The sequence below is a fragment of the Mytilus edulis genome, chromosome 3 (assembly GCF_963676685.1).
Source record: "Mytilus edulis chromosome 3, xbMytEdul2.2, whole genome shotgun sequence".
Classification (NCBI taxonomy): Eukaryota; Metazoa; Mollusca; class Bivalvia; order Mytilida; family Mytilidae; genus Mytilus; species Mytilus edulis.
Window position 1 is genome coordinate 68,405,365 of NC_092346.1, and position 13,654 is coordinate 68,419,018.

The 13,654-nt window shown below is 30.2% G+C and overlaps 1 protein-coding gene across 50 annotated transcripts in view; it reads left to right on the forward strand.

The window, feature by feature from the left end:
• The window catches only part of LOC139517232 (tubulin polyglutamylase TTLL5-like), a 56,311-nt gene extending 45,594 nt beyond the window's left edge, over positions 1-10,717 (forward strand). For 28 of the 50 annotated variants that reach the window (XM_071308017.1, XM_071308023.1, XM_071308013.1 and 25 more), the window contains 5 exons: positions 510-719; positions 1,342-1,443; positions 1,863-2,622; positions 4,660-4,754; positions 9,027-10,717. In XM_071308017.1, the coding sequence (XP_071164118.1) occupies positions 510-719; positions 1,342-1,443; positions 1,863-2,622; positions 4,660-4,754; positions 9,027-9,034 (1,175 nt within the window). In that variant the 3' untranslated portion in view covers positions 9,035-10,717. The remainder of the gene's footprint in view (positions 1-509; positions 720-1,341; positions 1,444-1,862; positions 2,623-4,659; positions 4,755-9,026) is intronic. The other 22 variants (XM_071308039.1, XM_071308048.1, XM_071308052.1 and 19 more) reach the window with 3 other exon arrangements.
• Positions 10,718-13,654: the final 2,937 nt, after the last annotated feature.

Genomic DNA, 13,654 nt, shown 5'->3' on the forward strand with positions numbered 1-13,654 from the left:
TTTGTGTCGCTTTGACACATCTAGTTTATTTTGGAAATGCAAAATTAAATTTCCTTTTATGACAAAGGTTTATTTTGCAAATGGTGGTGGAGAGGGATTTTTTGACACAGCTGTTTCTTAGCTTATTTTTTGAGAGATAAATATCTAGAAAACTGAAAACTGGATTTTTTTTTTTTTTAAAGCTAAAATCTGTTTTGTTTTTTTTTAAGCTAAAATCTGTAAAATTTATGACATTCTTAAATGTTTTGAATTATTTTTTAATAAAGAATAACCTATTTTAAAAAAATCTGAAGCAAATTTTTGATTTATATTACTTCTTCTCAAATATAAAAGTTTTTGACAGTCTCTTTAATTTTATGAATTAGAGTTCACTACTGTGATACCAGATATTTAGTGCTTAAACATTTCAAAGTTAAATATAAACTGCAAAGCTGGATCAGAGCCGTTTGCTAAAGTCATACTTACAATTTTATATCAACTACTAAACATGTTCATTTCTGTACCTGTAGTTAGTGGCACAGTGGCTTCCACAACCATCAGCGGCACAGCACCTACAACCAGTGAATCAAAATATGGTTCATCATCGTCTCTAGCATCAGAACAACCGCTTCGGTATCAAACGCCCTCACAATCTTCCTTTGCTAATGCTGTACATTGTTATACTCAGAAACTGACTACAAATAGACCTAGATCAGCTTCTACTAGTGGCCAAAGACCAGGTACATTGAAGATTGTTACATTAGAGAGCCATACTATATGTAGAAATAGATCCCTGCTGCTTTATTGGCAGATTATTCAAAATTTAGAATAGAACATTAATAATATGTTTGTTGTATTATTGTTTTAATGCCGCATATCTTGTCCTTACATTACAGAATTATAAATAGAACTGTTTCATACTTGTTATACTTTAGTTTTCTATTACATTTAATATTTTTAATACTGCATTTTGAGCAGTCTAGAAGTTGGTTTATCAATTATCTTGATGAAGTAAAGATTGCTTTTAATATTACTCAAGTTTGTCAACCATTAAGAATAAGATATAGTTATATTCATAATATAAAGGTTTAAATATTAAAATAACTTTTCATTCATATTTTCCTTTGAAATTTGACCACAAAGCAACAACTACATATAGCTGTATTAGATACTGATATTTTCTTTAAGCCAATAGCCAGACTTTCCTTTAATTCACTGATACCTTCACAATCATTTGGATAAAGTTGCATTACTCATTGGGTTACGGATTATTTTTATATCATGTATAATCTCCACAACTGAAACAAAAACATAACTTTTTGACATTTATAATTGAAATATTGATTTACTGATAATTTGTAGGATCTGGTGGAATGGGGGTCACAACTAGAGCCCACATGAGACCCATGTCAGCTGCTCATGCGAGACCAGTTTCTGCTTATGCCACAACAGATCCAACTGTAGGTAAGTCATCACACCTCTAATGTTAGCTGTTGACTTCATATGGTATGTTACTTCCTTCCCATTAACACGATATCACATTTTTTCATTTTTACACTGACACAAGTGTTTTACTGGCGAGACACAAGAATCTGCTGAACCCTTTACAATTATTTGTTCAGGAGTTGTATTTGTATGTCAGCTGGCTCACTTTAGTCCATTTTTTAAAATCATTAATAATTGATTTTTATGTACTAATTCATTAAGATTCAAAAACTTGTATGTAGAATTAAAATATCCCTTGTGCAGCTATTGTTAAATACTTCATGAAATGAACATTAACTTACTTTTTTGTAGATTTTAACACAAGAAGTTCCATTTCATGACAGATAATGCTTATATGATTCCATTATAAAGTTTATTCTCTTTCCCCATTTTTACAGATTCCTACAATGATGAGGCTATACAGAATGCATTGCAAAGATTAGCTTTACGGCAGCAGGCACGTCAATATTCACCATATAACAGTACTACAATTATTCCTCAAGATGTGGAATCTAAGTCTCGTATTGGTACAGCAAAGGGTCAGAGGCCATCTGACATGCTTCAGTACAGAAGTAACTCTGTAGAAGACAATACATATGTTCAGACAAATGTAAATACATATATGCCTGCTGGTAGGACACTTGATAGTGCCCAACGAGCTTTTGTATCAGCTGAAGAAGTTGGAATTAAGTCTCGTCCTTCTTCAGCTGCGTATCAAAGACAAACAGGTGATCACACAGGAAATAGTCAGACGGTTCAGTCTAATGTCAATTTACAAAGTGCTAATGCAACTTTTAATAATTTCATTGATACAAATAGTGGCCATAACTTACAAAATGACTTAGCCATGGCTTATAGTCAAGTGACCGGTGTAGCACCACAGAATTATCACACTGCCTCACAAACAAGTAAACAATTCCAACTGTTACAGCAGCAACAGGCACTTAAACAACAGAGCAGGGTTCTGTTAGAACAGAGTAAAGCTAAACATCAGGCAATGATAGCCCAGGCTGTTCAGAAAACTAATCCTCCTAGACCAACCATGAGGAATATCAATGGAGAAATACATATTGAGAGTGCTATACAAAAGTATGCTCCAAAACCACCAATACAACCCGCTCATCAGAGGAAACCAACAGGTGCGCACAGAGCTCAAAGGTAAGTCGTTGAATAATGTACATATGTATACTTCAATATTGTCTTCATTCCAATTCCCAGAATGCACTTTTAATATGCTTTTGGTATTATGAGCAGTATAAACAGATGTGGTGTTGTTCTCCAACCCTTCACTGCACTTAATAATAAATATTGTAAATGTAAATAAATTGTTAAAGTAAGGACAAATTTCTTCATGTTTATTTATTTTAATGAATTATTTGCAATCAGTTCTTTTCTTTGTGTTGGAATCAAATTTTATATGTATTTTACTTGGTGCATGATTTTAAAATAATTGATATTGAAATAATTAATGTTTATATTTAAATTGCATGATTTGATATTTTGATTATACACTGTACTTTAAACCTAATCTTATATAGTCAGGAATGTTCAAATAATAAGTGCATGATATAACAATATGCTTGTCATTAAAATAAATTGTTTTCTTAATCCTTAATTTCTTAATAACAATATATTTGGGGATGAGGGTACTCAAGAAACATATACATGGTTCACTACTTATCAGCTCCTCAATTTGTTTAAATTTAATTTCTGTATAAAAAATGTGAATCTGGGATAACTTGCAAAAATGTAAGAACTATCGATAGAACTCCTGTATAGTACTTTATGTACTAGAAAATTACTTTCAATCGTAAGTTTTAGTTCTTTAGATGTACTTGAAATTACAATTCTGGTCTTAATTGCCAGAGGCAGATTAAGGGAAGCGGCAAGAAGCATGGGTCCCCCCTTTATGGAGCTACATTTATGGTTAATGCAGAAGTTTTACCTGTTCTACTCAAAGCCTAGTTCTTTGAGAGGGGTTCTTTTCAGAACACGGGAATGGAATGTATAAAGTTGCTATCATAAGAAAAACAGATCCTAACCCTAAAAATCTTCTATAGCAAGAAAAGTGCAAACCAAATATAATTACCTTCAATATGATTGAGGAAAATATTGTTTGTAACAAAATGCTTTGGTAAATGCATAAATGCTGTAATTTAGAACTAAAAACAATACCTGACTATATAATATAAGACTACTTGTATATACAGGAAATGCAATGACTTGTACTATTTTTCCTGCATTGCCAAACTTGAAAATTACTGCAACAAAAGGTTTATTCTAGGTACAAACATAAACATCTTGATTTATTTAAGAAAGAAAACCTAACATGAAGGATATTATTTTAAGAAATATTACCAAATTAGCAAAGTAGGCCATTTTTAAAAAGAAATAACACTTTATAAGCTATTGTAATCCATTATTTTAGCAGTTGATTTTTTGTCAACATAAGTCTGACAAAGGGAGTTTTTTTTCTTATCTGCTTTTGTTGAAAAGTTATAATTTCTGGTCAGTTGAATTTACATCAAGTTTTTGGCATTGCAGGAAAATTTGCATACAGACTATAATGTTTGCATTTTGGCATCACTTAGAAAATATTGGAGCTTTATGGAGCTTATTTATTGGTCATAGATTAGTGCTCAGTAGTTTTCTATAGTCCAAATATATTCAGTAATTTATATAACTGTTTAGCAGTATTTTAAGATGAAAGAATCATCCATGTTATGATAAAAAATTTAATAAGATTGAAAAAGTTCTAACTTTACCAATTAAAATATAAATAATTTGTTCATTCCATACTCTTCGCTCTATTCAACATGGGTAGACATTATATTTGTCAGTATTTTACCCATTGTGAACACCAAGTGTCAAGATATTTACAAATATAATGCCTACCCATGTTAAATGAAAAAAAGCCAGGACATAACTGAATTATTTGCATTTTGTATCATTTCGGAATTGAATTGTTTATTTTTTTTTATATTGAGGTAATTATAAAAACTCATGTTCATGTCAAAACTGTTCAAATTAAATTTACAAAAAATGCCTATAGAATTGGAAAATGTGTTTTTGGTTGACATCTCAAAAACTGCTTATTCTTTAGTACTGCTATAACCATAAAGCTCTAATATATGTGTGTTGTTTGTGTTTGGCTTGACACCGCATCATGGTGTGCTTCATATATTTTGTTGCTAGGCAACCATTGACAGAGGAATCATTGACTTTTAATTTCTACAACAGCCTCAAGCACAACCCTAATGTTGGATCATCACGACCATCTTCAGCGTCAGGTATTCATGGTGTTATGTATTGTTAGTTATTAATATATGCATTTCCTTATCAAGGTTTCTCAATATGTGTTAAACTTAGAATTTTTATTTTTTTTATTCGTTTACTATTTTTGTTCATTGTTACAAGTTGCAAGATGACGTAAAAGATTCTTAATGCTCTTTTCTGTAAGAAAAAGAAATGATACCAGGAAAATACAGTACAAACAATAATGAGAAATCTTGGAATGTGGCTAGATAAATTCTTATCCTATCCTTTATTGAAAGTTTTGTATGAAGAATCCTTCAGTTATATTGAAGGAGTCTGTCTCATGTGTTTTTGATCCTATATATTATCAACAGCTTTGATAACTTTAACAAGATTTAATAAATTAATGTCAAAGACAGAAAAAATATGTGTTACAATTGCTTTAAATTAGAGACAATGAATTTATAAAAAACAACTTCAAAATGGTGTGAGATACTATCATAGATGGCTAAGGTTGCTAGTACTTGTATAGTAATTAGAAAATGATAATTAAATGAAACCTGTTTGACATATTATAATTCAATATGAAATTTAAAAAGTTCATTCCACAAGAATGGTAAACAGGTTTCACTTAATTTCCTCAAGGGTTCAGATTTCATTCAATTACAATCAAAACTAAGAAAAATATTGGAACTCTATTGAAATATGGATTTTGTTTCACTTGCTGGAAATTTTTCCCTATTACCTCTATTTTATAGAGAATCGATTCTTTTGATTCAATAAGTGAGCAACTACATGTTATTTTAGGAGAAATATTGTGCCGTGGCTATTTCTGTATTAATTAACCCTTTCCTCCATGGATTTTTTTTTTAAACTTGATTCGCATAGGATTTTTTCAATAAAAAAAAAATCATCAGGTTTAAAGTTTTTATGCATTACGAAAACGAATGTTTCATCAATGAAATTCCAGTCGGATCTTCTCGTGAATATTCATTTTATATTAGATACAAATTTTATTAAGTCTGATAAAGTTTTATTCGTAGGTAAGACGTTTTAACTAAGGCACTACACAGGAGTCAAAAGGCGTCATTATGGAGTAAAGGGGGTGGCGTCAAAAGGCGTCATTATGGAGGAAAGGGTTAACAGATTTATCCACATTTACCTTTACTTTATTTCATGAAATTTCTGTTTAACTTTTCCTGTAGTTTTGTCTTGCTGGTTCTGAATCAGAATTAAGTTTTTTTGCTGGAGTACCCAGAGATAACCACTGACCTAAAACTGACAATCCTAGTCAATTAAGATTGGAGTCCAGTGCACCTGTCGTATAAAATTCCAACTCACAACCTCAGTATTGACTGGCTAGAGAAACAGTAGTTTAGCTACTTAACCAATCGGCCACTGAGGCCCCCAAAAATAAGGTTGAAGATCCACTAAAGTTAGCTTTCTAATTATATCCTTGTCATGTTTCTATAAAGTTGTCTTTGATATGCATGGTACAGATTTTGCTGTATATTTGATAGGTTAGCTTTAGTTAATGATGGTTTGATCTCATTTAAAATTGTAGCCATAAAAACTGTCTTATAAAGTTATTAATCCCATTATATACGCATGTTCTCTACATAATGATTATACTTAACTTTTTGATGGGATTATGCTTAATTTGGAATAAGAAATTAAAATCTATTGGTTTTCATGTAATCTGCTTTAGAGAACCGGTAATCGGCAGACAGTATATATTAAATTTCTTTTGTTCCTAATTATTGTTTGGTTGTCAGGATGATTGAGTATAAATTGATTCATTCTTTAGTCTTGTTCAGAATGTTTAAGGTTTAATGTTTAACAATTTAATTGATTCACAAATTACAAGATTTTTTTCAACAGTACCCTTTTGGGAAATTAAACATTGGTCTGTTAAATCTATGCATCATGTTTAATTAGATTTTATGGAAATTTGACAGTTTTTGTTTAAGAAATTCAATCAAGGCAAAAGTTATTTTCAGATTACTTAGCTAATACATGTATAAAATGTGGAAAAGTTGATCAGTGTTTTATGAAAATAATATTTCATCATAAATGTGCTTAGTTATTTTATATTGATTTATGTCCTACCGAGTTTTAAATGAACAATGAATTATTGAAGCAGCAGTCATAGTTAATTTTAGTCAAAAGTTGTAAATATTTTATTGCTTGAAATGAAATTGCCATTTAATGTATTTCTGCTTCAGTAAGATCACGTAACTGTATAAAATTCTATGAAATTTGAATGATTTTTTTACAGATACAATCAGAAAATTACAACATTTTATTCATGACATACTTTATGCATTAGAACTAAATATTATCTTTTGACATAAATTCAGGTTATATTCTCAATTATTGGTTAAAAAGTCGAATTGAATACAATGATCTCTGGAAAAGGGAATACATATTATGCTTCCATTTTTTCACTTGAATATTTTTGTGAAATTATGATTTAGTTTCAAACACCAAAAAATTATTCTTCAACACTAAAAAAAACTCTTTTCTCTTGAAATAAAAGTACATAAAGCACTGATTGCAGAAATATCTAAAATTTCCTGTTGATGAAAAATTCAAAATTGTATGCTTCATACTTTGTATATAGATGCCTCGTCTGTTACGAAGTTTCTGTCTGTCACATGTCCATTGTCCTTGACCTCATTTTCATGGTTCGGTGACTACTTGAAAAAATAATTAAGATTTTTTGTAATGTTAATTTCTCTCTTATTATGAGTAATAGGATAACTTTATTTGTTATGTTATGTGCGTACCTTGTAAGGTTCTCATGCACGACAGACAGTTTTCATGTGACCTTGTTCTCATTTCAAGAATCAGTGAACAAGGTTAAGTTTTGGTGGTCAAGACCATATCTCAGATACTATAAGCAATAAGTCTGGTATATTAGGTGTATAGAAAGACTGTAAGGTGTACATGTCCAACTGGCAGGTGTCATCTGACCTTGACTTCATTTTCATGGTTCAGTGGTTACAGTTAAGTTTTTGTGTTTTAGTCTGTCTTTCTTATACTGTATTCAATAATTCAATAGGTCTACTATATTTGGTGCATGGAATGATTGTAAGGTGTACATGTCAAGCTGTCAGGTGTGATCTGACCTTGACCTCGTTTTCATAGTTCAGTAGTCAAAGTTAAGTTTTTGAGTTAAGTCTTTTTTTTTCTAATACTATATGCAATAGGTCAACTATATTTAGTTTATGTGTACATTTTATGATGAACATGTCATTCTTGCAGGTTTTATTTGACCTGACCTCATTTTCAGGGTTCATTGCTAAATGTTGAGTTTTCTTGGTTGATATAAAAAAAGATGTGGTATGATAAGTCTGTTTCTTAGAATCTATAAGCAATAGGTCAAAGATATTAAGTGTATTGAATGATTGTAAGGTGTACATGTATTTCTTGTTTCGTTTATATGACCTTGAGTCCTTGACCTCATTTTCTTGAATCATGTTAAGTTTATGTGATAGTTGTAATAATGCTTTATATTTAGGACTATCAATGATTAGTAAAGAAGGCGAGACATTTCAGTGTGTGCACTCTTGTTTTAATTGTTTCTATGAAAATTATTTTTATGCCATCCTCATCCTTTAATTAATTCTGTGTGTATTTTAATAATTTTATTGAAGATCTTACAGTTTGAACTTCCCATTCAATAACTTTTAGGCTTAGCCAAATACAGACCTCTTATTTTTATTTGAAACCTGTAAATTCTAATTGAGTATTCACCCAAATCAGTTTATTATTCTGGCACATTTGATTTATATTTAAAGGTGTTTTGATTTTGTTATGCTTCAAGTTCATTTGATTTTTGCATTTTCCAAAGTTGAGTACTGTGGATTCATTTATTTTCATGGGTATCAATTTATGTGTATTGCTGAAAACTTGAATTTCAAATACAGTATACAGACTACTGGTAGTGTTTTCTTATCACAACTTGTGCATATTTAAATTTATTTGGGTGCATATTTTATTTAATTTTGCTGGGTATGTTACCCGGTAATATTTAACAAACATATCGACATACAGTTGTATTGCTTAAATGATCTTTACTTATTTCAGTCATATGTATATTTTTCATAAAATAACTGATATACATGTACAAATAAATCAAAAAAAATCCAAATAATGTAAACTTAAAGAAAGGTTAGTTAATCCTAGTTGAATATACTTGTGTTAAATGTAGATGTATGGGGATTATTTCTTTAAACTTTTGATGACTTTGAATTAATTTTTTCAATACAAGTTTGAATTAATTATTTTTCTTTACTTTTTAGGATGGTAGTACCTCACCCTTTGGAAACTATGCTTGAATATTACTAAATACAGAAGACTTGGAAACGCCATTGTATTCCGTCCATGAATATGACTTGTCCATTGAGATTTTAATGTGATATGAACAATGTTTTTAATTTTTAAAAGACAGAATAATATTTTATTTGATTTTATCACCATTTTTAGTTCAGATATTTATTGTTTTATTCATTTTATACAATGAGAATATATTCAGTTTATCATGTATTTTGCTGTCAGAAAAGATGGTCTTACAATTTTCTGTATATCTGGTATGAATGTTTATTATACAGGGTCTGCACACAATAGAAACTTTATTGATATATTGTGTTTTATATAATATATATGTAAAAGGAAGCAAAACACAGTATTGAATTCTTGCTTAGTTCATCTAACTATTAGGTTTTATTATCAATTAGTATCACTCATTCATTACCTTTTGAAAAAGGTTCTCTAAATTCTATGGGGCAGTTTAGAACTATATGTGTTCTGAACCAACCCTGGGTGTTTAGATTTTATTAAAAGATGCAGCTGATCAACCTGAGTGGTCATAATCAGATTATAAATAAAAATATGGGATAATACACCTTTTTTGATAATTTTCACTGCAATTATGTATATTAAGGGTGTTAGAACCAAATATACATTGAAGCCAATTTGAAGGTCCTTGATTTTGTGACACTTCATATCCTTCCAGATATCATATTTTTTAGGTAGCAGGAAGCTGCATAGGTGATATATTTTCAGATGTAAGAAAAATAGAATGTGTTTATACAAGAGACATTCCAAATATTTAGAAATCTTTTTGTCAGCCCTGGGACCAACAGAGCCTACCAAAGACTTTACTTAACTTTTAATAAATATTTTTTTTTAATCTTTCTCATGCCATTTCATTTTGTTTTTTCCTACGTATAATATGCTGCTCAGATAAAAGCATGACAGTTTCTATGATTTTTGTATTTTTTTAACTAATATTTTAATTGCTACTGAATAAATATCTTAATTGGAGCTCTCAACTGAGTGAGGCAGGTATGAAATAAAAATGAAAACGACATGGCAAATTCAAATACATTTAAATCTCAAAAAAAAATATTTAATCCAATAATAAAAAGTTGTGACTTTAAATGTACATGTAAAATGTCCAGCATCCAAATTAAGACATTTGCTGTTTTTATCAATAAGAGAATTAAAAACAAAGCCATTTTGTGACAACTTCCTTCATCAAGTTGTAATAAAAGATAAATGACATTAAAGGAAAAGAAAATTTTAATTTCAGAAGGGTTTTTTTTAGGTAGCCAAAATATTTTTAATAATGTTTAGTAATATATAATCATATGTTTTAAATTGGCAAAAAAATTCATTCATTAATGTTAGTTTCATTTGCTTGAAATAGTTAGCTATGCAACTCATAGAAAAATGATTTTTTTTTTTTTAATTGTATACATGTTACGATGTAAAAAGCAAGTGAAAAGAAATGAACTTGGACGAACTGTTGAAGACAAGGTATAGGGATATATTTATTGAATGTGTATATGTCAAATATTTTGAATAACTGATTTATTGTTTTTACTGTTTTGACACTGTTAAACTGTGATAGTGTATAACAATATTGTAGAAACTTTACATTTTACTTATCAATTGTCCATGTTAATTTATAATAAAACATAAATATAAATTTTGAGTTCATATTTTTACAAATCTAGCTATAGCAGTACAAGGGCTTTGATAATTTCCCCAAGTTTTGTCAAGTAAATTATCATTTAGTCTTCAACTTTGAGCAAAGTACTTGTGCATGTACCAAACAGTCATTAGAAAATGTGATCACTACATTTACCCCGGTAAGGTTTGTGCTATAAAAAAAGATTTTTACTATCATTTACAGGTGTGATAGTGATACCACTTAAACATTGTACCAGTCTCATGTTATAAAGTACCAAAAAGTAATCCTCTCGACCATTACAGTTTTAGGCAGATTTTTTTTTATTGAGTCATAAACCTATGTCTTGTGTGTTTTAAGGCACCATTTTTGTCTTGCCTGCCATCAGTTGCGGAGAGCAACTTCAAGCTGCAAGGCATATGGATTGTTTTTCTGGCAATAATGATGACAACAAGGACTGCTCCGATGTCAACAATCGTTAAGTTTTCTGCCCAAGTGACATTAATAGGAACTACTGGTGATATATCATTGCTATTTAGTTTACTATGAAGTTGCATTACTATCAGTACATTACAGTTTGACAATTTTGTTCAGGGTCCAGTGATATTTCAATTAATTTTCAATGAAGTTGTACTTACAATAAACAACAATATTTTCAAGTAAAGTTTAATTACTGTCTGTCCATTTAGTTTGTCAGGCCCTGCTCACTAAATCATAGTCCAGTGACCTATATGTAAGCAATGTTTCTGTCCATCAGATTATCTTTTTTCTGAATTTCATGCAGATAGGGGTGACATATCTGTCTGTTGACAGTTAATTTTATTTTATGTTCCTATGAAATATTTTTGAAGCATTATGCTTACAACACAAAAAAATAATGTTGAGAAATTGCCTGTTTACTTCAAAGGAAGTTTACTGCTTTCTTTTATGCAATGAAACATTGTGTGAAAATTTCACTTAGTAATGGATAGGATAAAACTTATTCATACCAAGTGTTTCTTAATTTAGAACAAAGTCAAATTCAGTACAATTCTTTTGAAATTAATGTCCACTAAACAAAGACTAAATAATAACAAAACAAACAAATGGTGGTATTAACACCAACATAGGAGCTTTAACAGGGTCATATTGAATAAACCTTTCCCTATTTTGGAAACTCCTATATACCACTAGATGTATTTTAAGTTTTGGTGTTGTTGTATTTCAGGCTACTTGATGTACCAGATAATTCACATGACCTTTTATTCAGTACAATGTGGTGGAAATAAACTAGCTCATCTTCACTGAGCTCAACCCCTATTCATTTTGTCATGTCTGCCTTGATCCATACTGTTTAAATTTTATAAATACTGCAAAACTAACATTTCTGTGGGATAATCATAAGATTTTTATTGGCTGCTTGTAAGATGTTATGGTTGCAATTTTTGTTTTCACTTTTAACAAAATAGCTACTGTATATATATTTCCATTAGGGTATATTAGAGAACGCTTATTTTATAAAATTTAAGCTATAATTTTAGGTCAGCTGGCAACAATTTCTTTCCAAAAAACATGTTTACCTCCCAAACCACACAACTGTCTATAACACTGGGAATAAGATTCTCATCCAATTATTATTGAATTGTTATGTCTCCCAAATGAGCACATAAAAAACCCTTCTTCATGGCTAAAAAATTGAAGACTGACAAGTTTAATTTGAGGGATTGGTATCTCCAGTATATTACATAAAAAAACAGGAGTAGGAATACCCTCTATAGAAAATTGTACTATACATTAATTATTTTTCTTCACATGATAAAAACGAAAATATATGACACTCAACTTTAAAATAAAAAAACGTGAACGTTCTCATTTTGGAGGATTATCCCCTGAGACCCATCTTTTATATAAATAAGAAGTGTTAAGAGTACCACTGAGACAATCTCAGCCTTGGCTCACACTGAACAACAAGACATACAAAGGTCACAGGCACTTGTCTCAGAATTTTTTTCCCTATATACCTTTATATAAAGGTATATAGGGAAAAAATTTCTGAGACGAGTGCCTGTAACAAAAGGTCCCAAAATGACTTGTGTAAAACAATCCATACAGGACAGTCTAACCACTGAACAACAGACACCTGACTTATGACAGGTGCATTCAAATGGAGTTGGTTTATGTGTTTTCATAAGTGCCAACCTTCCCCCTTACCTGATTTAGAAGTGTAACATTGCAACATAAATACATCATTTGATAAGTATTGAGACAAGAACCAAACAGCAATGACAACATTTAAAGCTTTCTATCAGCTTTACATGTATAATTGAAAACCAGACAGGATACATTCAGACCAAGGTTAGGTGGTAACTTGGTATCAAAGACAACTTAACTAAAAGAATTAATTTGTATACCTTAGTCATAATTTACTTCAAATATGATTTTGGCTTAGACAAAAAAATATATTTTTTATATGTTCATATTGGGTAAAACACTAAAATAAAATTTAAAAAATTATCAATTTTGCAGTCTGGAATCACGTTGTTGTCTATGGCTAGCCTTTCAGATCGCCGTGTTTTAATGATTTTTCTTATTGGATACTTTTGTTTTAGATCGATTGTGTATATTGGTCTTTTCTTTATACAAAAATTAACAGGTTAAATTGTTTTCATGCAATTGTATGTCGATTTTTAGCACGACAAAGTTTAGTGTTTTAGTGAAATTAATTGGTTTGATAAATCACGGTGCCACGCAACTATTGAAAACATTTCCATTTTTTAATTTTGCGTTTCAAAATAAAACTCAGGAAATGGAAAAATCATTGGAACAGTGAATGAGAACATATCATTCTACATCTTTGGATCGAAAAATCAACAACCGGCCTATTGTAGTGCAATCCCAATCAACAATATCAAGACAATAGAACCAACTTGAAATCAATCAGCAGCTATTAACCAACAAAAAGTCCTACAGTGGATT